General features: G+C 55.1%; 1 protein-coding gene across 5 annotated transcripts in view; it reads left to right on the plus strand.

The window, feature by feature from the left end:
• The first annotated feature begins 1,167 nt into the window (after positions 1–1,167).
• Positions 1,168–27,922, plus strand: part of CALCOCO2 (calcium binding and coiled-coil domain 2) — a 33,542-nt gene continuing 6,787 nt past the window's right edge. For 4 of the 5 annotated variants that reach the window (XM_075581007.1, XM_075581009.1, XM_075581010.1 and 1 more), the window contains exons 1-9: positions 1,168–1,261; positions 8,981–9,233; positions 9,959–10,052; positions 12,646–12,797; positions 12,900–12,962; positions 13,061–13,219; positions 14,939–15,028; positions 16,839–16,946; positions 19,774–19,869. In XM_075581007.1, coding sequence (XP_075437122.1) covers positions 9,042–9,233; positions 9,959–10,052; positions 12,646–12,797; positions 12,900–12,962; positions 13,061–13,219; positions 14,939–15,028; positions 16,839–16,946; positions 19,774–19,869 — 954 coding nt within the window. In that variant the 5' untranslated portion in view covers positions 1,168–1,261; positions 8,981–9,041. Of the gene's footprint in view, positions 1,271–8,980; positions 9,234–9,958; positions 10,053–12,645; positions 12,798–12,899; positions 12,963–13,060; positions 13,220–14,938; positions 15,029–16,838; positions 16,947–19,773; positions 19,870–27,922 lie in introns of all 5 variants that reach the window. The other variant, XM_075581008.1, reaches the window with a different exon arrangement.

Genomic DNA, 27,922 nt, shown 5'->3' on the forward strand with positions numbered 1-27,922 from the left:
CTGTGTGTTACTCTCACTATACTCAGGTACTCTGACTGACACAAGTTATATATGTGTGTGTTACTGTGTGTTACTGTGTGACTCTCACTATACTCAGGTACTCTGACTGACACAAGTTATATATGTGTGTGTTACTGTGTGTTACTGTGTATTACTCTCACTATACTCAGGTACTCTGACTGACACAAGTTATATATGTGTGTGTTACTGTGTGTTACTGTGTGTTACTCTCACTATACTCAAGTACTCTGACTGACACAAGTTATATATGTGTGTGTTACTGTGTGTTACTGTGTTACTCTCACTATACTCAGGTACTCTGACTGACACAAGTTATATATGTGTGTGTTACTGTGTGTTACTTTGTGTGACTCTCACTATACTCAGGTACTCTGACTAACACAAGTTATATATGTGTGTGTTACTGTGTGTTATTGTGTTAATCTCACTATACTCAGGTACTCTGACTGACACAAGTTATATATGTGTGTGTTACTGTGTGTTACTGTGTGTGACTCTCACTATACTCAGGTACCCTGACTGACACAAGTTATATATGTGTGTGTTACTGTGTGTTACTGTGTTACTCTCACTATACTCAGGTACCCTGACTGACACAAGTTATATATGTGTGTGTTACTGTGTGTTATTGTGTTACTCTCACTATACTCAGGTACTCTGACTGACACAAGTTATATATGTGTGTGTTACTGTGTTACTCTCACTATACTCAGGTACTCTGACTGACACAAGTTATATATGTGTGTGTTACTGTGTGTTACTCTCACTATACTCAGGTACTCTGACTGACACAAGTTATATATGTGTGTGTTACTGTGTGTTATTGTGTTACTCTCACTATACTCAGGTACTCTGACTGACACAAGTTATATATGTGTGTGTTACTGTGTTACTCTCACTATACTCAGGTACTCTGACTGACACAAGTTATATATGTGTGTGTTACTGTGTGTTACTGTGTGTTATTGTGTTACTCTCACTATACTCAGGTACTCTGACTGACACAAGTTATATATGTGTGTGTTACTGTGTTACTCTCACTATACTCAGGTACTCTGACTGACACAAGTTCACACAAGCGCGCGCGCACGCACGGCCGCACACACTATAGAACGGCCCTTACAGGGAGTAAAACTGGGAGGTCACGTGGGGGTCTCCTGATAAGTGGGCGGTGCTTGTGACGTCAGAGGACGGTGCTTCCTCATTTCTGACAGTGAAGGAGCAGCAGCAGCAGCGTGACGTATGCACTGTGTGTATATAACTACTGTGTGTGCACTGTGTGTATATATATATATATATATATATATATATATATATATATATCTACTGTATGTCTGTATATACTGTGTGTGTATATATATATATATATATATATATATATAACTACTGTGTGTCTGTATATACTGTGTGTGCACTGTGTGTATATATATATATATAACTACTGTGTGTCTGTATATACTGTGTGTGTACTGTGTGTGTATATAACTACTGTATGCCTGTATATACTGTGTGTATATATATATATATATAACTACTGTGTGTCTGTATATACTGTGTGTGTACTGTGTGTGTATATAACTACTGTATGTCTGTATATACTGTGTGTGTATATAACTACTGTATGTCTGTATATACTGTGTGTGCACTGTGTGTATAACTACTGTATGTCTGTATATACTGTGTGTGCACTGTGTATATAACTACTGTATGTCTGTATATACTGTGTGTGTATATAACTACTGTATGTCTGTATATACTGTGTGTGCACTGTGTGTATAACTACTGTATGTCTGTATATACTGTGTGTGTATATATAACTACTGTATGTCTGTATATACTGTGTGTGTATATATATATATATATATATATATATAACTACTGTATGTCTGTATATACTGTGTGTGCACTGTGTGTATAACTACTGTATGTCTGTATATACTGTGTGTGTGTGTATAACTACTGTATGTCTGTATATACTGTGTGTGTATATATAACTACTGTATGTCTGTATATACTGTGTGTGTATATATATATATATAACTACTGTATGTCTGTATATACTGTGTGTGCACTGTGTGTATAACTACTGTATGTCTGTATATACTGTGTGTGTATATATATATATATAACTACTGTATGTCTGTATATACTGTATGTGCACTGTGTATATATAACTACTGTATGCCTGTATATACTGTGTGTGTGTATATAACTACTGTATGTCTGTATATACTGTGTGTGTATATAACTACTGTATGTCTGTATATACTGTGTGTGTATATATATATAACTACTGTATGTCTGTATATACTGTGTGTGTGTATATAACTACTGTATGTCTGTATATACTGTGTGTGCACTGTGTGTATATAACTACTGTATGTCTGTATATACTGTGTGTGTATATAACTACTGTATGTCTGTATATACTGTGTGTGCACTGTGTGTATATAACTACTGTATGTCTGTATATACTGTGTGTGTATATAACTACTGTATGTCTGTATATACTGTGTGTGCACTGTGTGTATAACTACTGTATGTCTGTATATACTGTGTGTGTATATATAACTACTGTATGTCTGTATATACTGTGTGTGTGTATATAACTACTGTATACTGTATATACTGTGTGTGTATATATATATATAACTACTGTATGTCTGTATATACTGTATGTGCACTGTGTATATATAACTACAGTATGTCTGTATATACTGTGTGTGCACTGTGTGTGTATATATATATATAACTACTGTATGTCTGTATATACTGTATGTGCACTGTGTATATATAACTATTGTATGCCTGTATATACTGTGTGTGTATATATAACTACTGTATGTCTGTATATACTGTGTGTGTATATATATATAACTACTGTATGTCTGTATATACTGTATGTGCACTGTGTATATATAACTACTTTATGTCTGTATATACTGTGTGTGTATATAACTACTGTATGTCTGTAGATACTGTGTGTGCACTGTGTGTATATAACTACTGTATGTCTGTATATACTGTGTGTATATATAACTACTGTATGTCTGTATATACTGTGTGTGTGTATATAACTACTGTATGTCTGTATATACTGTGTGTGTATATAACTACTGTATGTCTGTATATACTGTGTGTGTATAACTACTGTATGTCTGTATATACTGTGTGTGTATAACTACTGTATGTCTGTATATACTGTGTGTATATAACTACTGTATGTCTGTATATACTGTGTGTATATAACTACTGTATGTCTGTATATACTGTGTGTGTATATAACTACTGTATGTCTGTATATACTGTGTGTGTATATAACTACTGTATGTCTGTATATACTGTGTGCGCACTGTGTATATAACTACTGTATGTCTGTATATACTGTGTGTATATATATAACTACAGTATGTCTGTATATACTGTGTGTGTATAACTACTGTATGTCTGTATATACTGTGTGTGCACTGTGTGTATATATAACTACTGTATGTCTGTATATACTGTGTGTGCACTGTGTGTATATATAACTACTGTATGTCTGTATATACTGTGTGTGCACTGTGTGTGTATATAACTACTGTATGTCTGTATATACTGTGTGTGTATATAACTACTGTATGTCTGTATATACTGTGTGTGCACTGTGTGTGTATATAACTACTGTATGTCTGTATATACTGTGTGTGTATATAACTACTGTATGTCTGTATATACTGTGTGTGCACTGTGTGTGTATATAACTACTGTATGTCTGTATATACTGTGTGTGCACTGTGTATATAACTACTGTATGTCTGTATATACTGTGTGTATATAACTACTGTATGTCTGTATATACTGTGTGTGTATATAACTACTGTATGTCTGTATATACTGTGTGTATATATAACTACTTTATGTCTGTATATACTGTGTGTGCACTGTGTATATAACTACTGTATGTCTGTATATACTGTGTGTATATAACTACTGTATGTCTGTATATACTGTGTGTGCACTGTGTGTGTATATAACTACTGTATGTCTGTATATACTGTGTGTGCACTGTGTGTGTATATAACTACTGTATGTCTGTATATACTGTGTGTGCACTGTGTGTGTATATAACTACTGTATGTCTGTATATACTGTGTGTGCACTGTGTGTGTATATAACTACTGTATGTCTGTATATACTGTGTGTGTATATAACTACTGTATGTCTGTATATACTGTGTGTGCACTGTGTGTGTATATAACTACTGTATGTCTGTATATACTGTGTGTGCACTGTGTGTGTATATAACTACTGTATGTCTGTATATACTGTGTGTGTATATAACTACTGTATGTCTGTATATACTGTGTGTGCACTGTGTGTGTATATAACTACTGTATGTCTGTATATACTGTGTGTGCACTGTGTGTATATATAACTACTGTATGTCTGTATATACTGTGTGTGCACTGTGTGTGTATATAACTACTGTATGTCTGTATATACTGTGTGTGCACTGTGTGTATATATAACTACTGTATGTCTGTATATACTGTGTGTGCACTGTGTGTGTATATAACTACTGTATGTCTGTATATACTGTGTGTGTATAACTACTGTATGTCTGTATATACTGTGTGTGCACTGTGTGTATATATAACTACTGTATGTCTGTATATACTGTGTGTGTATAACTACTGTATGTCTGTATATACTGTGTGTGCACTGTGTGTGTATATAACTACTGTATGTCTGTATATACTGTGTGTGTATATAACTACTGTATGTCTGTATATACTGTGTGTGTATATAACTACTGTATGTCTGTATATACTGTGTGTGTATATAACTACTGTATGTCTGTATATACTGTGTGCGCACTGTGTATATAACTACTGTATGTCTGTATATACTGTGTGTATATATATAACTACAGTATGTCTGTATATACTGTGTGTGCACTGTGTGTATATAACTACTGTATGTCTGTATATACTGTGTGTGCACTGTGTATATAACTACTGTATGTCTGTATATACTGTGTGTGTATATAACTACTGTATGTCTGTATATACTGTGTGTGTATATAACTACTGTATGTCTGTATATACTGTGTGTGCACTGTGTGTGTATATAACTACTGTATGTCTGTATATACTGTGTGTGCACTGTGTGTGTATATAACTACTGTATGTCTGTATATACTGTGTGTGTGTGTATATAACTACTGTATGTCTGTATATACTGTGTGTGTATATAACTACTGTATGTCTGTATATACTGTGTGTGTATATAACTACTGTATGTCTGTATATACTGTGTGTGCACTGTGTGTGTATATAACTACTGTATGTCTGTATATACTGTGTGTGCACTGTGTATATAACTACTGTATGTCTGTATATACTGTGTGTGCACTGTGTGTATATAACTACTGTATGTCTGTATATACTGTGTGTGTATATAACTACTGTATGTCTGTATATACTGTGTGTGTATATAACTACTGTATGTCTGTATATACTGTGTGTGCACTGTGTGTGTATATAACTACTGTATGTCTGTATATACTGTGTGTGCACTGTGTATATAACTACTGTATGTCTGTATATACTGTGTGTGCACTGTGTGTATATAACTACTGTATGTCTGTATATACTGTGTGTGTATATAACTACTGTATGTCTGTATATACTGTGTGTGTATATAACTACTGTATGTCTGTATATACTGTGTGTGCACTGTGTGTATATAACTACTGTATGTCTGTATATACTGTGTGTGCACTGTGTGTGTATATAACTACTGTATGTCTGTATATACTGTGTGTGCACTGTGTATATAACTACTGTATGTCTGTATATACTGTGTGTGCACTGTGTGTATATAACTACTGTATGTCTGTATATACTGTGTGTGTATATAACTACTGTATGTCTGTATATACTGTGTGTGTATATAACTACTGTATGTCTGTATATACTGTGTGTGCACTGTGTGTATATAACTACTGTATGTCTGTATATACTGTGTGTGCACTGTGTGTGTATATAACTACTGTATGTCTGTATATACTGTGTGTGCACTGTGTATATAACTACTGTATGTCTGTATATACTGTGTGTGCACTGTGTATATAACTACTGTATGTCTGTATATACTGTGTGTGTACTGTGTGTATATAACTACTGTATGTCTGTATATACTGTGTGTGTATATAACTACTGTATGTCTGTATATACTGTGTGTGTATATAACTACTGTATGTCTGTATATACTGTGTGTGCACTGTGTGTATATAACTACTGTATGTCTGTATATACTGTGTGTGTATATAACTACTGTATGTCTGTATATACTGTGTGTGTATATAACTACTGTATGTCTGTGTGTGCGCGCTGTGTATATAACTACTGTATGTCTGTATATACTGTGTGTGTATATAACTACTGTATGTCTGTATATACTGTGTGTGCACTGTGTGTGTATATAACTACTGTATGTCTGTATATACTGTGTGTGTATATAACTACTGTATGTCTGTATATACTGTGTGTGTATATAACTACTGTATGTCTGTATATACTGTGTGTGCACTGTGTGTATATATAACTACTGTATGTCTGTATATACTGTGTGTGTATATAACTACTGTATGTCTGTATATACTGTGTGTGTATATAACTACTGTATGTCTGTATATACTGTGTGTGCACTGTGTGTATATAACTACTGTATGTCTGTATATACTGTGTGTGCACTGTGTGTATATAACTACTGTATGTCTGTATATACTGTGTGTGTATATAACTACTGTATGTCTGTATATACTGTGTGTGTGTATATAACTACTGTATGTCTGTATATACTGTGTGTGTGTGTATATAACTACTGTATGTCTGTATATACTGTGTGTGTATATAACTACTGTATGTCTGTATATACTGTGTGTGCACTGTGTGTATATAACTACTGTATGTCTGTATATACTGTGTGTGCACTGTGTGTATATAACTACTGTATGTCTGTATATACTGTGTGTGTGTATATAACTACTGTATGTCTGTATATACTGTGTGTGTATATAACTACTGTATGTCTGTATATACTGTGTGTGTATATAACTACTGTATGTCTGTATATACTGTGTGTGTATATAACTACTGTATGTCTGTATATACTGTATCTCTCCCTCCTCTCACGTACATGTCTGTGTCTCCCCTCTCTCCCCCCTCTCACGTACATGTCTGTGTCTCCCCTCTCTCCCTCCTCTCACGTACATGCCTGTGTCTCCCCTCTCTCCCCCTCTCACGTACATGCCTGTGTCTCCCCTCTCTCCCCCCTCTCACGTACATGTCTGTGTCTCCCCTCTCTCCCTCCTCTCACGTACATGCCTGTGTCTCCCCTCTCTCCCTCCTCTCACGTACATGTCTGTGTCTCCCCTCTCTCCCTCCCCTCACGTACATGTCTGTGTCTCCCCTCTCTCCCTCCTCTCACGTACATGTCTGTGTCTCCCCTCTCTCCCTCCTCTCACGTACATGTCTGTGTCTCCCCTCTCTCCCTCCTCTCACGTACATGTGTGTCTCCCCTCTCTCCCTCCCCTCACGTACATGCCTGTGTCTCCCCTCTCTCCCTCCTCTCACGTACATGCCTGTGTCTCCCCTCTCTCCCTCCTCTCACGTACATGCCTGTGTCTCCCCTCTCTCCCTCCTCTCACGTACATGTCTGTGTCTCCCCTCTCTCCCTCCTCTCACGTACATGTCTGTGTCTCCCCTCTCTCCCTCCTCTCACGTACATGTCTGTGTCTCCCCTCTCTCCCTCCTCTCACGTACATGTCTGTGTCTCCCCTCTCTCCCTCCTCTCACGTACATGTCTGTGTCTCCCCTCTCTCCCTCCTCTCACGTACATGCCTGTGTCTCCCCTCTCTCCCTCCTCTCACGTACATGTCTGTGTCTCCCCTCTCTCCCTCCTCTCACGTACATGTCTGTGTCTCCCCTCTCTCCCTCCTCTCACGTACATGTCTGTGTCTCCCCTCTCTCCCTCCTCTCACGTACATGCCTGTGTCTCCCCTCTCTCCCTCCTCTCACGTACATGCCTGTGTCTCCCCTCTCTCCCCCTCTCACGTACATGTCTGTGTCTCCCCTCTCTCCCTCCTCTCACGTACATGTCTGTGTCTCCCCTCTCTCCCCCCTCTCACGTACATGTCTGTGTCTCCCCTCTCTCCCCCCTCTCACGTACATGTCTGTGTCTCCCCTCTCTCCCTCCTCTCACGTACATGTCTGTGTCTCCCCTCTCTCCCTCCTCTCACGTACATGTGTGTCTCCCCTCTCTCCCTCCTCTCACGTACATGTCTGTGTCTCCCCTCTCTCCCTCCTCTCACGTACATGTCTGTGTCTCCCCTCTCTCCCTCCTCTCACGTACATGTGTGTTTCTCCCCTCTTTCCCTCCTCTCACGTACATGTGTGTTTCTCCCCTCTCTCCCTCCTCTCACGTACATGTCTGTGTCTCCCCTCTCCCTCCTCTCACGTACATGTGTCTCCCCTCTCTCCCTCCTCTCACGTACATGTCTGTGTCTCCCCTCTCTCCCCCCTCTCACGTACATGTCTGTGTCTCCCCTCTCTCCCTCCTCTCACGTACATGCCTGTGTCTCCCCTCTCTCCCTCCTCTCACGTACATGCCTGTGTCTCCCCTCTCTCCCCCCTCTCACGTACATGTCTGTGTCTCCCCTCTCTCCCCCCTCTCACGTACATGTCTGTGTCTCCCCTCTCTCCCTCCTCTCACGTACATGCCTGTGTCTCCCCTCTCTCCCTCCTCTCACGTACATGTCTGTGTCTCCCCTCTCTCCCTCCCCTCACGTACATGTGTGTGTCTCCCCTCTCTCCCTCCTCTCACGTACATGTCTGTGTCTCCCCTCTCTCCCTCCTCTCACGTACATGTCTGTGTTTCTCCCCCCTCTCCCTATATACTGCGCATGCTTCAGGTCCCTGGATAGAGGGTGACAGTGACGGTTGTCATTGTGTGAGTGCTGGGCCTCTCGCAGCATGGATCCCGTGTCACACAACCTGTCCGACTGCCCCCCGACCTCTGCCACCCTGCCGGAAATCGGCAACTTCTCCCAGGTAACCTTCGATAGAGTGAGAAAGTTCCACGAGCCTGGGACCGATGTGACCTGTTACTTCACCCTGAGCCACCTCTTCCAGCCCCGGAAGAATGACTGGCTCGGTATCTTCAAGGTGAGTTACTCACCGGGACACGGCTAGTGCACGGATAGTCACGTGACCCGCGCTGTGTGTATATACCGCCTGACCGTTAGCCATGTGACCCGCGCTGTGTGTATATACCGCCTGACCGTTAGCCATGTGACCCGCGCTGTGTGTATATACCGCCTGACCGTTAGCCATGTGACCCGCGCTGTGTGTATATACCGCCTGACCGTTAGCCATGTGACCCGCGCTGTGTGTATATACCGCCTGACTGTTAGCCATGTGACCCGCGCTGTGTGTATATAGCGCCTGACCGTTAGCCATGTGACCCGCGCTGTGTGTATATACCGCCTGACCGTTAGCCTGGTGACCCGCGCTGTGTGTATATACCGCCTGACCGTTAGCCATGTGACCCGCGCTGTGTGTATATAGCGCTTGACCGTTAGCCACGTGACACGCGCTGTGTGTATATACCGCCTGACCGTTAGCCACGTGACCCGCGCTGTGTGTATATACCGCCTGACCGTTAGCCATGTGACCCGCGCTGTGTGTATATACCGCCTGACCGTTAGCCACGTGACCCGCGCTGTGTGTATATACCGCCTGACCGTTAGCCACGTGACCCGCGCTGTGTGTATATACCGCCTGACCGTTAGCCATGTGACCTGCGCTGTGTGTATATACCGCCTGACCGTTAGCCATGTGACCCGCGCTGTGTGTATATACCTATATCTGCGCTTTTCTCTCCTCCTGAGGTGGGCTGGAAAACGACCCGTGAGTATTTCACCTTCATGTGGACGCCGGCGCCGAGCGAAGACGGGAACGCCGAGAAGCAAATCCAGTTCAAAGGTCAGTGTCTGCAGTATAATGTCCCATCCAGTGACCCAGAGCCGCAGGGACTGACCCCGTGTCTGTGTGTGGGAGGGGGGGGCGCTGTGATTAGTACATTAGTGGGACGGTGAGATCAGACTGACCCCGTGTCTATGTGTGGGAGGGGGCGCTGTGATTAATACATTAGTGGGACGGTGAGATCAGACTGACCCCGTGTCTGTGTGTGGGGGGGGGCGCTGTAATTAGTACATTAGTGGGACGGTGAGATCAGACTGACCCCGTGTCTGTGTGTGGGGGGGGGCGCTGTGATTGATACATTAGTGGGACGGTGAGATCAGACTGACCCCGTGTCTGTGTGTGGGAGGGGGCGCTGTGATTAATACATTAGTGGGACGGTGAGATCAGACTGACCCCGTGTCTGTGTGTGGGAGGGGGGGGGCGCTGTGATTAGTACATTAGTGGGGCGGTGAGATCAGACTGACCCCGTGTCTGTGTGTGGGAGGGGGCGCTGTGATTAGTACATTAGTGGGGCGGTGAGATCAGACTGACCCCGTGTCTGTGTGTGGGAGGGGGCGCTGTGATTAGTACATTAGTGGGGCGGTGAGATCAGACTGACCCCGTGTCTGTGTGTGTGGGGGGAGGGGGCGCTGTGATTAATACATTAGTGGGGCGGTGAGATCAGACTGACCCCGTGTCTGTGTGTGGGAGGGGGCGCTGTGATTAATACATTAGTGGGGCGGTGAGATCAGACTGACCCCGTGTCTGTGTGTGGGAGGGGGGCGCTGTGATTAGTACATTAGTGGGGCGGTGAGATCAGACTGACCCCGTGTCTGTGTGTGGGGGGGGTGCGCTGTGATTAGTACATTAGTGGGGCGGTGAGATCAGACTGACCCCGTGTCTGTGTGTGGGAGGGGGGCGCTGTGATTAATACATTAGTGGGACGGTGAGATCAGACTGACCCCGTGTCTGTGTGTGGGAGGGGGCGCTGTGATTAGTACATTAGTGGGGCGGTGAGATCAGACTGACCCCGTGTCTGTGTGTGGGAGGGGGCGCTGTGATTAATACATTAGTGGGGCGGTGAGATCAGACTGACCCCGTGTCTGTGTGTGTGGGGGGGGGGGGGGCGCTGTGATTGATACATTAGTGGGGCGGTGAGATCAGACTGACCCAGTGTCTGTGTGTGGGAGGGGGCGCTGTGATTAATACATTAGTGGGGCGGTGAGATCAGACTGACCCCGTGTCTGTGTGTGGGAGGGGGCGCTGTGATTAATACATTAGTGGGGCGGTGAGATCAGACTGACCCCGTGTCTGTGTGTGGGAGGGGGGCGCTGTGATTAGTACATTAGTGGGGCGGTGAGATCAGACTGACCCCGTGTCTGTGTGTGGGGGGGGGGCGCTGTGATTAGTACATTAGTGGGGCGGTGAGATCAGACTGACCCCGTGTCTGTGTGTGGGAGGGGGCGCTGTGATTAGTACATTAGTGGGGCGGTGAGATCAGACTGACCCCGTGTCTGTGTGTGGGAGGGGGCGCTGTGATTAGTACATTAGTGGGGCGGTGAGATCAGACTGACCCCGTGTCTGTGTGTGGGGGGGGGGGCGCTGTGATTAGTACATTAGTGGGGCGGTGAGATCAGACTGACCCCGTGTCTGTGTGTGGGAGGTTGGGGGCGCTGTGATTAATACGTTAGTGGGGCGGTGAGATCAGACTGACCCCGTGTCTGTGTGGGAGGGGGGTGCTGTGATTAGTACATTAGTGGGACGGTGAGATCAGACTGACCCCGTGTCTGTGTGGGAGGGGGGTGCTGTGATTAGTACATTAGTGGGGCGGTGAGATCAGACTGACCCCGTGTCTGTGTGTGGGAGGGGGCGCTGTGATTAATACATTAGTGGGGCGGTGAGATCAGACTGACCCCGTGTCTGTGTGTGGGAGGGGGGGGGGGCGCTGTGATTAGTACATTAGTGGGGCGGTGAGATCAGACTGACCCCGTGTCTGTGTGTGTGGGGGGGGGGCGCTGTGATTAATACATTAGTGGGACGGTGAGATCAGACTGACCCCGTGTCTGTGTGTGGGAGGGGGCGCTGTGATTAGTACATTAGTGGGGCGGTGAGATCAGACTGACCCCGTGTCTGTGTGTGGGAGGGGGGTGCTGTGATTAATACATTAGTGGGGCGGTGAGATCAGACTGACCCCGTGTCTGTGTGTGGGGGGGGGGGGGGGGCGCTGTGATTAGTACATTAGTGGGGCGGTGAGATCAGACTGACCCCGTGTCTGTGTGTGGGAGGGGGGCGCTGTGATTAATACATTAGTGGGGCGGTGAGATCTGAGTGGATGGGTGGGACACACACGTACAGTTTGGGGTCTTACTAAGTGCACAGACCCCACACAGGCTCAGGACCGCGCTATAATGGGAGCTGCCATTACATATGTTTTTTTGGCTAACCCCTTGGTGACCCCTCACAAACCCCCTTATTGGGAACCCCGGTGGTGCCCCCTTGTGTTGGTAGGCAGTAATACACTCTCCAGCCCCTTGACCGCGGACGGGTTGGCTGAGCTCGGACCCGTCTCCCGCCGGCGGCCGCCGGGGTAACTGTGTAACGTCATATCTTGCAGCTTACTATCTGCCCAAGGACAAGGAAGACTATTACCAGTTCTGCTACGTGGACCAGGACGGCGTGGTGCGGGGCGCCAGCATCCCTTTCCAGTTCTGCCGTGAGATGGAGGAGATGGAGGAGGAGGAGGACATCCTGGTGGTGACAACTGAGGTCTTCTTCTGTCCCTAGTCCTCTTGGCTTCCGCACTGGGGAGAAAGCCCGGTGTGTCTCGCCCGAGTCCTATGACCAGTCGTCTCTCTCTCGTTGTCACAGGAGGAAGCGAGGAAAACCAAAGAGCAGAGTAAGAAGTTGGTGGAAGAGAAACTCGAGTTGAAGGTCAGAGTCCCAATGTGGGGGGCTCCCTCTGTACCCCAGACTTTAGGCTCTGGAAGGCTGTTTCACTTGTAGGCTCCGGTTGACTGTTTCACTTGCAGGCGAAGGTGCTGGCGCTGGAAGGGGACCTGAGTAGACTCCAAGACCAGGTTTCTTCACTGCAGAAGGACCGGGCGTATCACACGGGGAAGGTGGAGGCCCTCCATGCAAAGCTGCTGGCCAGTGAGGAGCATCACCGGAGGCTGGAGCAGGAGAACAAGGTAACGCCACAGGAGAGGCAGGAGAACAAGGTAACGCCACAGGAGAGGCAGGAGAACAAGGTAACGCCACAGGAGAGGCAGGAGAACAAGGTAACGCCACAGGAGAGGCAGGAGAACAAGGTAACGCCACAGGAGAGGCAGGAGAACAAGGTAACGCCACAGGAGAGGCAGGAGAACAAGGTAACGCCACAGGAGAGGCAGGAGAACAAGGTAACGCCACAGGAGAGGCAGGAGAACAAGGTAACGCCACAGGAGAGGCAGGAGAACAAGGTAACGCCACAGGAGAGGCAGGAGAACAAGGTAACGCCACAGGAGAGGCAGGAGAACAAGGTAACGCCACAGGAGAGGCAGGAGAACAAGGTAACGCCACAGGAGAGGCAGGAGAACAAGGTAACGCCACAGGAGAGGCAGGAGAACAAGGTAACGCCACAGGAGAGGCAGGAGAACAAGGTAACGCCACAGGAGAGGCAGGAGAACAAGGTAACGCCACAGGAGAGGCAGGAGAACAAGGTAACGCCACAGGAGAGGCAGGAGAACAAGGTAACGCCACAGGAGAGGCAGGAGAACAAGGTAACGCCACAGGAGAGGCAGGAGAACAAGGTAACGCCACAGGAGAGGCAGGAGAACAAGGTAACGCCACAGGAGAGGCAGGAGAACAAGGTAACGCCACAGGAGAGGCAGGAGAACAAGGTAACGCCACAGGAGAGGCAGGAGAACAAGGTAACGCCACAGGAGAGGCAGGAGAACAAGGTAATGCCGCAGGAGAACAAGGTAACGCCACAGGAGAGGCAGGAGAACAAGGTAACGCCACAGGAGAGGCAGGAGAACAAGGTAACGCCACAGGAGAGACAGGAGAACAAGGTAACGCCACAGGAGAGGCAGGAGAACAAGGTAACGCCACAGGAGAGGCAGGAGAACAAGGTAACGCCACCCGTACCCGCCCCATACCCGCAGCCTCCCCCTGCCACCCGTACCCGCCCTATACCCGCAGCCTCCCCCTGCCACCCGTGCTCGCCCTATACCCGCAGCCTCCCCCTGCCACCCGTACTCGCCCTATACCCGCAGCCTCCCCCTGCCACCCGTACCCACCCTATACCCGCAGCCTCCCCCTGCCACCCGTACCCGCCCTATACCCGCAGCCTCCCCCTGCCACCCGTACCCGCCCTATACCCGCCGCCTCCCCCTGCCACCCGTACCCGCCCTATACCCGCCGCCTCCCCCTGCCACCCGTACCCGCCCTATACCCGCAGCCTCCCCCTGCCACCCGTGCTCGCCCTATACCCGCAGCCTCCCCCTGCCACCCGTACCCGCCCTATACCCGCCGCCTCCCCCTGCCACCCGTACCCGCCCTATACCCGCCGCCTCCCCCTGCCACCCGTACCCGCCCTATACCCGCCGCCTCCCCCTGCCACCCGTACCCGCCCTATACCCGCAGCCTCCCCCTGCCACCCGTGCTCGCCCTATACCCGCAGCCTCCCCCTGCCACCCGTACTCGCCCTATACCCGCAGCCTCCCCCTGCCACCCGTACCCGCCCTATACCCGCAGCCTCCCCCTGCCACCCGTACCCGCCCTATACCCGCAGCCTCCCCCTGCCACCCGTACCCGCCCTATACCCGCCGCCTCCCCTTGCCACCCGTACCCGCCCTATACCCGCAGCCTCCCCCTGCCACCCGTACCCGCCCTATATTCACGTTGTACTCCCCGCTCTCCTGCATAAGGTGGAGCTGGAGAAGCAGGCGCCGGTGTCTGAGCAGCTGCAGCGCGTGACGGAGGAGAACGAACAGTTACACAGTTCCCTGGCTGCACAGGTGAGTCACATCCTGACCGCACTCCCGCGCGGCCGCACTCCCGCACTCCCGCACTCCCGCACTCCCGCACTCCCGCGTGGCCGCACTCCCGCACTCCCGCGCGGCCGCACTCCCGCGTGGCTGCACTCCCGCACTCCCGCACTCCCGCGTGGCTGCACTCCCGCGCTCCCGCACTCCCGCGCTCCCGCACTCCCGCGTGGCCGCGCTCCCGCACTCCCGCGTGGCTGCACTCCCGCACTCCCGCGCGGCCGCACTCCCGCGTGGCCGCACTCCCGCACTCCCGCACTCCCGCGTGGCTGCACTCCCGCGCTCCCGCACTCCCGCACGGCCGCACTCCCGCACGGCCGCACTCCCGCGTGGCTGCACTCCCGCACTCCCGCGCGGCCGCGCTCCCGCACTCCCGCGTGGCCGCGCTCCCGCACGGCCGCACTCCCGCACGGCCGCACTCCCGCGTGGCTGCACTCCCGCGCTCCCGCACTCCCGCGTGGCCGCACTCCCGCACTCCCGCACTCCCGCACTCCCGCACTCCCGCACTCCCGCGCTCCCGCGCGGCCGCACTCCCGCGTGGCTGCACTCCCGCACTCCCGCACTCCCGCGTGGCTGCACTCCCGCGCTCCCGCGCTCCCGCGCTCCCGCGCTCCCGCACTCCCGCGTGGCTGCACTCCCGCACTCCCGCGCTCCCGCACTCCCGCGTGGCTGCACTCCCGCACTCCCGCACTCCCGCGTGGCCGCACTCCCGCACTCCCGCACTCCCGCGTGGCTGCACTCCCGCGCGGCCGCACTCCCGCACTCCCGCGTGGCCGCACTCCCGCACTCCCGCACTCCCGCGTGGCTGCACTCCCGCGCTCCCGCACTCCCGCGCGGCCGCGCTCCCGCACTCCCGCGCGGCCGCACTCCCGCACTCCCGCGTGGCTGCACTCCCGCGCTCCCGCGTGGCTGCACTCCCGCGTGGCCGCGCTCCCGCACTCCCGCGCGGCCGCACTCCCGCACTCCCCGCGTGGCTGCACTCCCGCACTCCCGCGCTCCCGCGTGGCCGCACTCCCGCGTGGCCGCACTCCCGCACTCCCGCGCGGCCGCACTCCCGCGCTCCCGCACTCCCTCGCTCCCACACTCCCGCACTCCCGCGCGGCCGCACTCCCGCACTCCCGCACTCCCGCACTCCCGCGTGGCTGCACTCCCGCACTCCCGCACTCCCGCGTGGCTGCACTCCCGCACTCCCGCGCTCCCGCACTCCCGCGCTCCCGCGCGGCCCGCACTCCCGCGTGGCCGCACTCCCGCACTCCCGCACTCCCGCGTGGCTGCACTCCCGCGCTCCCGCACTCCCGCACTCCCGCACTCCCGCGTTTCTCTCTCTCCCTGAGACACGGCAGAGTTGGGCCTCGTACCTGTGATCTCCTCCTTTGTGAAGCTCAGGGAAAGTCTGCGTGTTACACGGGTGTGTCACACTCCCGCGCAGGGAAAGTCTGCGTGTTACACGGGTGTGTCACACTCCCGCGCAGGGAAAGTCTGCGTGTTACACGGGTGTGTCACACTCCCGCGCAGGGAAAGTCTGCGTGTTACACGGGTGTGTCACACTCCCGCGCAGGGAAAGTCTGCGTGTTACACGGGTGTGTCACACTCCCGCGCAGGGAAAGTCTGCGTGTTACACGGGTGTGTCACACTCCCGCGCAGGGAAAGTCTGCGTGTTACACGGGTGTGTCACACTCCCGCGCAGGGAAAGTCTGCGTGTTACACGGGTGTGTCACACTCCCGCGCAGGGAAAGTCTGCGTGTTACACGGGTGGGGGGGACGTGTCCTCTTCTCTCTGCAGAAACAGGGAGTGCTGGACATGGAGCAGAGACTGGCGCAGGCGCAGGAACAGCAGCAGTCGGCGCAGGAGCGAGCACTCGCACTACAGCAGCAGCTGGCTCAGCAGCAGGTAACCCTCCGGGACATGAGCTGGTGCCTGCAGGGAGCACGGGGCATGGCGTAGAGACCGAATCCCACAGGGAGGGCCCAGACTGGGCAGCCATTGCTATGAACCTGGGAAAGTCGCTCCCCCCTAGTCACAGGACATAGTGTGAGGGGGAGCCCTTTCTGTAACGCACGCCCTACAGGACATAGTGTGAGGGGAGCCCTTTCTGTAACGCACGCCCTACAGGACATAGTGTGAGGGGAAGCCCTTTCTGTAACGCACGCCCTACAGGACATAGTGTGAGGGGAGCCCTTTCTGTAACGCACGCCCTACAGGACATAGTGTGAGGGGGAGCCCTTTCTGTAACGCACGCCCTACAGGACATAGTGTGAGGGGAGCCCTTTCTGTAACGCACGCCCTACAGGACATAGTGTGAGCGGGAGCCCTTTCTGTAACGCACGCCCTACAGGACATAGTGTGAGGGGGAGCCCTTTCTGTAACGCACGCCCTACAGGACATAGTGTGAGGGGGAGCCCTTTCTGTAACGCACGCCCTACAGGACATAGTGTGAGGGGGAGCCCTTTCTGTAACGCACGCCCTACAGGACATAGTGTGAGGGGAGCCCTTTCTGTAACGCACGCCCTACAGGACATAGTGTGAGGGGAAGCCCTTTCTGTAACGCACGCCCTACAGGACATAGTGTGAGGGGGAGCCCTTTCTGTAACGCACGCCCTACAGGACATAGTGTGAGGGGGAGCCCTTTCTGTAACGCACACCCTACAGGACATAGTGTGAGGGGGAGCCCTTTCTGTAACGCACACCCTACAGGACATAGTGTGAGGGGGAGCCCTTTCTGTAACGCGCGCCCTACAGGACATAGTGTGAGGGGGAGCCCTTTCTGTAACGCACGCCCTACAGTACATAGTGTGAGGGGGAGCCCTTTCTGTAGCGCACACCCTACAGGACATAGTGTGAGGGGGAGCCCTTTCTGTAACGCACACCCTACAGGACATAGTGTGAGGGGGAGCCCTTTCTGTAACGCACGCCCTACAGGACATAGTGTGAGGGGGAGCCCTTTCTGTAACGCACGCCCTACAGGACATAGTGTGAGGGGAAGCCCTTTCTGTAACGCACGCCCTACAGGACATAGTGTGAGGGGAAGCCCTTTCTGTAACGCACGCCCTACAGGACATAGTGTGAGGGGGAGCCCTTTCTGTAACGCACGCCCTACAGGACATAGTGTGAGGGGAAGCCCTTTCTGTAACGCACGCCCTACAGGACATAGTGTGAGGGGGAGCCCTTTCTGTAACGCACGCCCTACAGGACACAGTGTGAGGGGGAGCCCTTTCTGTAACGCACGCCCTACAGGACATAGTGTGAGGGGGAGCCCTTTCTGTAACGCACGCCCTACAGGACATAGTGTGAGGGGGAGCCCTTTCTGTAACGCACGCCCTACAGGACATAGTGTGAGGGGGAGCCCTTTCTGTAACGCACGCCCTACAGGACATAGTGTGAGGGGGAGCCCTTTCTGTAACGCACGCCCTACAGGACATAGTGTGAGGGGGAGCCCTATCTGTAACGCACGCCCTACAGGACATAGTGTGAGGGGGAGCCCTTTCTGTAACGCACGCCCTACAGGACATAGTGTGAGGGGGAGCCCTTTCTGTAACGCACGCCCTACAGGACATAGTGTGAGGGGGAGCCCTTTCTGTAACGCACGCCCTACAGGACATAGTGTGAGGGGGAGCCCTTTCTGTAACGCACGCCCTACAGGACATAGTGTGAGGGGAAGCCCTTTCTGTAACGCACGCCCTACAGGACATAGTGTGAGGGGAAGCCCTTTCTGTAACGCACGCCCTACAGGGCACAGTGTGAGGGGAGCCCTTTCTGTAACGCACGCCCTACAGGACATAGTGTGAGGGGGAGCCCTTTCTGTAACGCACGCCCTACAGGACATAGTGTGAGGGGAGCCCTTTCTGTAACGCACGCCCTACAGGACATAGTGTGAGGGGGAGCCCTTTCTGTAACGCACGCCCTACAGGACATAGTGTGAGGGGGAGCCCTTTCTGTAACGCACGCCCTACAGGACATAGTGTGAGGGGGAGCCCTTTCTGTAACGCACGCCCTACAGGACATAGTGTGAGGGGGAGTCCTTTCTGTAACGCACGCCCTACAAGACACAGTGTGAGGGGGAGCCCTTTCTGTAACGCACGCCCTACAGGACATAGTGTGAGGGGAAGCCCTTTCTGTAACGCACGCCCTACAGGACATAGTGTGAGGGGAAGCCCTTTCTGTAACGCACGCCCTACAGGACATAGTGTGAGGGGGAGCCCTTTCTGTAACGCACGCCCTACAGGACATAGTGTGAGGGGAGCCCTTTCTGTAACGCACGCCCTACAGGACATAGTGTGAGGGGAGCCCTTTCTGTAACGCACGCCCTACAGGACATAGTGTGAGGGGAAGCCCTTTCTGTAACGCACGCCCTACAGGACATAGTGTGAGGGGAAGCCCTTTCTGTAACGCACGCCCTACAGGACATAGTGTGAGGGGAAGCCCTTTCTGTAACGCACGCCCTACAGGACATAGTGTGAGGGGGAGCCCTTTCTGTAACGCACGCCCTACAGGACATAGTGTGAGGGGGAGCCCTTTCTGTAACGCACGCCCTACAGGACATAGTGTGAGGGGGAGCCCTTTCTGTAACGCACGCCCTACAGGACATAGTGTGAGGGGGAGCCCTTTCTGTAACGCACGCCCTACAGTGCTGACGCAGGGATATCCTGGACACCTGACCTGTTGATTGGCCGCCCCTGGCCTCGGGAATAAAACGTGTCCGGATATCGCTTTCCTGCAGAAAGAAAACCTGCTCCTGCTGCGGAGACTGGAGACGGGAAATCACAGCGTTATCGTGCGGAGCATGGAGCTCGACGACCTGAGAGCGGAATGTCAGGTAAATAGCGCGCGTCTCGCCGCAGCGGATACAGCGCCGGCCCCCGGGAAAGGGCCGATCCTTTCTCTGCGCGTCTCGCCGCAGCGGATTCAGCGCCGCCTCACCCCGGGGAAAGGGCCGATCCCTTCTCTGCGCGTCTCGCCGCAGCGGATACAGCGCCGGCCCCCCGGGAAAGGGCCGATCCCTTCTCTGCGCGTCTCGCCGCAGCGGATTCAGCGCCGCCTCACCCCGGGGAAAGGGCCGATCCCTTCTCTGCGCGTCTCGCCGCAGCGGATACAGCGCCGCCTCACCCCGGGGAAAGGGCCGATCCCTTCTCTGCGCGTCTCGCCGCAGCGGATACAGCGCCGCCTCACCCCGGGGAAAGGGCCGATCCCTTCTCTGCGCGTCTCGCCGCAGCGGATACAGCGCCGCCTCACCCCGGGGAAAGGGCCGATCCTTTCTCTGCGCGTCTCGCCGCAGCGGATTCAGCGCCGCCGGCCCCCGGGAAAGGGCCGATCCCTTCTCTGCGCGTCTCGCCGCAGCGGATTCAGCGCCGCCGGCCCCCGGGAAAGGGCCGATCCTTTCTCTGCGCGTCTCGCCGCATCGGATACAGCGCCGCCTCACCCCGGGAAAGGGCCGATCCCTTCTCTGTGCGTCTCGCCGCAGCGGATACAGCGCCGGCCCCCGGGAAAGGGCCGATCCCTTCTCTGCGCGTCTCGCCGCAGCGGATACAGCGCCGGCCCCCGGGAAAGGGCCGATCCCTTCTCTGTGCGTCTCGCCGCAGCGGATACAGCGCCGCCTCACCCCGGGGAAAGGGCCGATCCCTTCTCTGTGCGTCTCGCCGCATCGGATACAGCGCCGCCTCACCCCGGGGAAAGGGCCGATCCTTTCTCTGCGCGTCTCGCCGCAGCGGATTCAGCGCCGCCGGCCCCCGGGGAAAGGGCCGATCCTTTCTCTGCGCGTCTCGCCGCAGCGGATTCAGCGCCGCCTGACCCCGGGGAAAGGGCCGATCCCTTCTCTGCGCGTCTCGCCGCATCGGATTCAGCGCCGCCGGCCCCCGGGGAAAGGGCCGATCCCTTCTCTGTGCGTCTCGCCGCAGCGGATACAGCGCCGCCTCACCCCGGGGAAAGGGCCCGATCCTTTCTCTGCGCGTCTCGCCGCAGCGGATACAGCGCCGCCGGCCCCCGGGAAAGGGCCGATCCCTTCTCTGCGCGTCTCGCCGCAGCGGATACAGCGCCGGCCCCCGGGGAAAGGGCCGATCCTTTCTCTGCGCGTCTCGCCGCAGCGGATACAGCGCCGCCGGCCCCCGGGGAAAGGGCCGATCCCTTCTCTGCGCGTCTCGCCGCAGCGGATACAGCGCCGGCCCCCGGGAAAGGGCCGATCCCTTCTCTGCGCGTCTCGCCGCAGCGGATACAGCGCCGGCCCCCGGGAAAGGGCCGATCCCTTCTCTGTGCGTCTCGCCGCAGCGGATACAGCGCCGCCTCACCCCGGGGAAAGGGCCGATCCCTTCTCTGTGCGTCTCGCCGCATCGGATACAGCGCCGCCTCACCCCGGGGAAAGGGCCGATCCTTTCTCTGCGCGTCTCGCCGCAGCGGATTCAGCGCCGCCGGCCCCCGGGGAAAGGGCCGATCCCTTCTCTGCGCGTCTCGCCGCAGCGGATTCAGCGCCGCCGGCCCCCGGGGAAAGGGCCGATCCCTTCTCTGTGCGTCTCGCCGCAGCGGATTCAGCGCCGCCTCACCCCAGGGAAAGGGCCGATCCTTTCTCTGCGCGTCTCGCCGCAGCGGATACAGCGCCGGCCCCCGGGGAAAGGGCCGATCCTTTCTCTGCGCGTCTCGCCGCAGCGGATACAGCGCCGCCGGCCCCCGGGGAAAGGGCCGATCCTTTCTCTGCGCGTCTCGCCGCAGCGGATTCAGCGCCGCCTCACCCCGGGGAAAGGGCCGATCCCTTCTCTGCGCGTCTCGCCGCAGCGGATACAGCGCCGCCTCACCCCGGGGGAAAGGGCCGATCCCTTCTCTGCGCGTCTCGCCGCAGCGGATACAGCGCCGCCTCACCCCGGGGAAAGGGCCGATCCCTTCTCTGTGCGTCTCGCCGCAGCGGATACAGCGCCGCCTCACCCCGGGGAAAGGGCCGATCCCTTCTCTGCGCGTCTCGCCGCAGCGGATACAGCGCCGGCCCCCGGGAAAGGGCCGATCCCTTCTCTGTGCGTCTCGCCGCAGCGGATACAGCGCCGCCTCACCCCGGGGAAAGGGCCGATCCCTTCTCTGTGCGTCTCGCCGCATCGGATACAGCGCCGCCTCACCCCGGGGAAAGGGCCGATCCTTTCTCTGCGCGTCTCGCCGCAGCGGATTCAGCGCCGCCGGCCCCCGGGGAAAGGGCCGATCCCTTCTCTGCGCGTCTCGCCGCAGCGGATTCAGCGCCGCCGGCCCCCGGGGAAAGGGCCGATCCCTTCTCTGTGCGTCTCGCCGCAGCGGATTCAGCGCCGCCTCACCCCAGGGAAAGGGCCGATCCTTTCTCTGCGCGTCTCGCCGCAGCGGATACAGCGCCGCCTCACCCCGGGGAAAGGGCCCGATCCTTTCTCTGCGCGTCTCGCCGCAGCGGATACAGCGCCGCCGGCCCCCGGGAAAGGGCCGATCCCTTCTCTGCGCGTCTCGCCGCAGCGGATACAGCGCCGGCCCCCGGGGAAAGGGCCGTTCCTTTCTCTGCGCGTCTCGCCGCAGCGGATACAGCGCCGCCGGCCCCCGGGGAAAGGGCCGATCCTTTCTCTGCGCGTCTCGCCGCAGCGGATTCAGCGCCGCCTCACCCCGGGGAAAGGGCCGATCCCTTCTCTGCGCGTCTCGCCGCAGCGGATACAGCGCCGCCTCACCCCGGGGGAAAGGGCCGATCCCTTCTCTGCGCGTCTCGCCGCAGCGGATACAGCGCCGCCTCACCCCGGGGAAAGGGCCGATCCCTTCTCTGTGCGTCTCGCCGCAGCGGATACAGCGCCGCCTCACCCCGGGGAAAGGGCCGATCCCTTCTCTGTGCGTCTCGCCGCAGCGGATACAGCGCCGCCTCACCCCGGGGAAAGGGCCGATCCCTTCTCTGCGCGTCTCGCCGCAGCGGATACAGCGCCGCCGGCCCCCGGGGAAAGGGCCGATCCCTTCTCTGCGCGTCTCGCCGCAGCAGATACAGCGCCGGCCCCCGGGAAAGGGCCGATCCCTTCTCTGCGCGTCTCGCCGCAGCGGATACAGCGCCGCCTCACCCCGGGGAAAGGGCCGATCCCTTCTCTGTGCGTCTCGCCGCAGCGGATACAGCGCCGCCGGCCCCCGGGAAAGGGCCGATCCCTTCTCTGCGCGTCTCGCCGCAGCGGATACAGCGCCGCCTCACCCCGGGGAAAGGGCCGATCCTTTCTCTGTGCGTCTCGCCGCAGCGGATACAGCGCCGCCGGCCCCCGGGAAAGGGCCGATCCCTTCTCTGTGCGTCTCGCCGCAGCGGATACAGCGCCGGCCCCCGGGGAAAGGGCCGATCCCTTCTCTGCGCGTCTCGCCGCAGCGGATTCAGCGCCGCCTCACCCCGGGGAAAGGGCCCGATCCCTTCTCTGTGCGTCTCGCCGCAGCGGATACAGCGCCGCCGGCCCCCGGGGAAAGGGCCGATCCCTTCTCTGCGCGTCTCGCCGCATCGGATACAGCGCCGCCGGCCCCCAGGAAAAGGGCCGATCCCTTCTCTGCGCGTCTCGCCGCATCGGATACAGCGCCGGCCCCCGGGAAAGGGCCGATCCTTTCTCTGCGCGTTTCGCCGCAGCGGATTCAGCGCCGCCTCACCCCGGGAAAGGGCCGATCCCTTCTCTGCGCGTCTCGCCGCAGCGGATACAGCGCCGCCTCACCCCGGGAAAGGGCCGATCCCTTCTCTGCGCGTCTCGCCGCAGCGGATACAGCGCCGCCTCACCCCGGGAAAGGGCCGATCCTTTCTCTGCGCGTCTCGCCGCAGCGGATTCAGCGCCGCCGGCCCCCAGGGAAAGGGCCGATCCCTTCTCTGCGCGTCTCGCCGCAGCGGATACAGCGCCGGCCCCCGGGAAAGGGCCGATCCTTTCTCTGCGCGTCTCGCCGCAGCGGATACAGCGCCGGCCCCCGGGAAAGGGCCGATCGCTTCTCTGCGCGTCTCGCCGCAGCGGATACAGCGCCGCCTCACCCCGGGGAAAGGGCCGATCCCTTCTCTGCGCGTCTCGCCGCAGCAGATACAGCGCCGCCTCACCCCGGGGAAAGGGCCGATCCCTTCTCTGTGCGTCTCGCCGCAGCGGATACAGCGCCGCCTCACCCCGGGGAAAGGGCCGATCCCTTCTCTGCGCGTCTCGCCGCAGCGGATACAGCGCCGCCTCACCCCGGGGAAAGGGCCGATCCCTTCTCTGTGCGTCTCGCCGCAGCGGATACAGCGCCGCCGGCCCCCGGGAAAGGGCCGATCCTTTCTCTGCGCGTCTCGCCGCTGCAGATTCAGCGCCGCCTCACCCCGGGGAAAGGGCCCGATCCCTTCTCTGTGCGTCTCGCCGCAGCGGATACAGCGCCGCCTCACCCCGGGGAAAGGGCCGATCCCTTCTCTGCGCGTCTCGCCGCAACGGATACAGCGCCGCCGGCCCCCGGGAAAGGGCCGATCCTTTCTCTGCGCGTCTCGCCGCTGCAGATTCAGCGCCGCCTCACCCCGGGGAAAGGGCCCGATCCCTTCTCTGTGCGTCTCGCCGCAGCGGATACAGCGCCGCCTCACCCCGGGGAAAGGGCCGATCCCTTCTCTGCGCGTCTCGCCGCAGCAGATACAGCGCCGCCTCACCCCGGGGAAAGGGCCGATCCCTTCTCTGCGCGTCTCGCCGCAGCGGATACAGCGCCGCCGGCCCCCGGGAAAGGGCCGATCCTTTCTCTGTGCGTCTCGCCGCAGCAGATACAGCGCCGCCGGCCCCCAGGAAAAGGGCCCGATCCCTTCTCTGCGCGTCTCGCCGCAGCGGATACAGCGCCGCCGGCCCCCGGGGAAAGGGCCGATCCTTTCTCTGCGCGTCTCGCCGCAGCGGATACAGCGCCGCCTCACCCCCGGGAAAGGGCCGATCCCTTCTCTGTGCGTCTCGCCGCAGCGGATACAGCGCCGGCCCCCGGGAAAGGGCCGATCCCTTCTCTGTGCGTCTCGCCGCAGCGGATACAGCGCCGCCTCACCCCGGGGAAAGGGCCAATCCCTTCTCTGTGCGTCTCGCCGCAGCGGATACAGCGCCGCCGGCCCCCAGGAAAAGGGCCCGATCCCTTCTCTGCGCGTCTCGCCGCAGCAGATACAGCGCCGCCTCACCCCGGGGAAAGGGCCGATCCCTTCTCTGTGCGTCTCGCCGCAGCGGATTCAGCGCCGCCTCACCCCGGGGAAAGGGCCCGATCCCTTCTCTGTGCGTCTCGCCGCATCGGATACAGCGCCGCCGGCCCCCAGGAAAAGGGCCCGATCCCTTCTCTGCGCGTCTCGACGCAGCAGATACAGCGCCGCCGGCCCCCGGGAAAGGGCCGATCCCTTCTCTGCGCGTCTCGCCGCAGCGGATACAGCGCCGCCGGCCCCCGGGGAAAGGGCCGATCCTTTCTCTGTGCGTCTCGCCGCAGCAGATACAGCGCCGCCTCACCCCGGGGAAAGGGCCGATCCCTTCTCTGCGCGTCTCGCCGCAGCGGATACAGCGCCGCCGGCCCCCGGGGAAAGGGCCGATCCTTTCTCTGCGCGTCTCGCCGCAGCGGATACAGCGCCGCCTCACCCCGGGGAAAGGGCCGATCCCTTCTCTGCGCGTCTCGCCGCAGCGGATACAGCGCCGCCTCACCCCGGGGAAAGGGCCCGATCCCTTCTCTGCGTGTCTCGCCGCAGCAGATACAGCGCCGCCTCACCCCGGGGAAAGGGCCGATCCCTTCTCTGCGTGTCTCGCCGCAGCAGATACAGCGCCGCCTCACCCCGGGGAAAGGGCCGATCAAACAATCATTTCTCTGTCTCTGTAATAATAATAATACTTTTAATTCATATAGCGCTGTTCTCCCAATGGGACTCAGTGTCACAATGACAGTATAGCGCGCGGTGCGCAGCACGTAGGATTGTTACAGGCACGGTCCCTGCCCCGCAGAGCTTACACTCTGTTTCTGGTGCCTGAGGCACAGGGAGATAAAGTGACTTGCCCAAGATCACAAGGAGCCGACACCGGGAATTGCACCAGGTTCCCTGATTAACACTCATTGTCGTTATCAGAATCAGTGAGCAGCGCCTTCCCCCTGAGTGTATGGGTGCGTGTGCAGATATGCATTTGGGGAATGGGTATACTGTCGGTTAGAAAGAAGGCGCAGGTGTGTAACACAATACTGTTTACTGAAATATTTTATTTATTTATAAAATGTGTTACCAGGAAGTAATACATTGAGAGTTACCTCTCGTTTTCACGTATGTCCTGGGCACAGAGTTATGATGATAAATACATAGTTACATTACGTAAAAAGGGTTATTATACATTATATACAAGACATTGCATGCTCAGTAAGAGATAATACAGCTGAACCCAGTTATAACGCGGTGCTTGGGGTCCACATAATGCGACCGCGTTATAACCGGGATCGCGCGGGGGTGGGGGGGAAATGGCCACCGCGATCAGGGGTTCGCCGGAGGGGGAGAGCTGGGATAACTCTCCTCGCTGTTTCTGAACCCGGCGTCTCAGCGGCAGCATTTACCCAGCGCAGAAGCTCATCCGTGTGCACGGAACTTATCCAATCTTCCCAGGGAATGGAATATCTGCTAGGTATGGCTTCAGGTGTGTAATTTTCTTTTAAATATAGTATTATTCTTTGGTATTATTATTATTATTATTACTTAGTATATATCAATCTCTTGCTGGCTCACATGAACCTGTCCTGATTGAGCCTCCCAGATACGTGGCAGCTTTACCTTTTGTAATAACATTCACTTTACCATCGGAGAGTGGCGCTGCAGCAGGCGCTGCCTTCTGAAGCCCTTGCAGCACCCGGAGGGAATTGCTTAAGTCAATTATGTTCTGCGTATTTCCTCAATAGCTCAGAGTGCGATATGAGCACCGCTGTGACACGCAGATTACTGCAACATCAAGACCCTGCAGCAAGAAGCCAGGGCAACCAGGGGTTAACTCCACTGATGGCGGTGTGACAGCCAAACGTTTGTAAAGGTGCGGGGGTTCACGTTATAAAAAAGAACTGATCTCCCTATTCCTGCTGTTGCAGGACTGATATAATTCATCTTGTAAAAAGAGGGGGCGGGGACCCGTACCCCTTTTATTTACCAGGGTGCTGCTTTTCTGAATGGGGGCACTTTAGTGCTTATTCTTTGGCTGTCGAAGCTTTGTGACCAAGCAAAAAAAATAAAACAGGGAAGGGTCATCAGGCGGTCTGTGCTCCTGTACGTAACCGTGAGCCATAAAAGGGATATCAGGCGGTCTGTGCTCCTGTACGTAACCGTGAGCCATAAAAGGGATATCAGGCGGTCTGTGCTCCTGTACGTAACCGTGAGCCATAAAAGGGATATCAGGCGGTCTGTGCTCCTGTACGTAACCGTGAGCCATAAAAGGGATATCAGGCGGTCTGTGCTCCTGTACGTAACCGTGAGCCATAAAAGGGATATCAGGCGGTCTGTGCTCCTGTACGTAACCGTGAGCCATAAAAGGGATATCAGGCGGTCTGTGCTCCTGTACGTAACCGTGAGCCATAAAAGAGATATCAGGCGGTCTGTGCTCCTGTACGTAACCGTGAGCCATAAAAGGGATATCAGGCGGTCTGTGCTCCTGTACGTAACCGTGAGCCATAAAAGAGATATCAGGCGGTCTGTGCTCCTGTACGTTACCGTGAGCCATAAAAGGGATATCAGGCGGGTCTGTGCTCCTGTACGTAACCGTGAGCCATAAAAGGGATATCAGGCGGTCTGTGCTCCTGTACGTAACCGTGAGCCATAAAAGGGATATCAGGCGGTCTGTGCTCCTGTACGTAACCGTGAGCCATAAAAGGGATATCAGGCGGTCTGTGCTCCTGTACGTAACCGTGAGCCATAAAAGGGATATCAGGCGGTCTGTGCTCCTGTACGTAACCGTGAG

Source organism: Ascaphus truei (genome assembly GCF_040206685.1).
Source record: "Ascaphus truei isolate aAscTru1 chromosome 23 unlocalized genomic scaffold, aAscTru1.hap1 SUPER_23_unloc_2, whole genome shotgun sequence".
In the NCBI taxonomy this organism is placed as follows: Eukaryota; Metazoa; Chordata; class Amphibia; order Anura; family Ascaphidae; genus Ascaphus; species Ascaphus truei.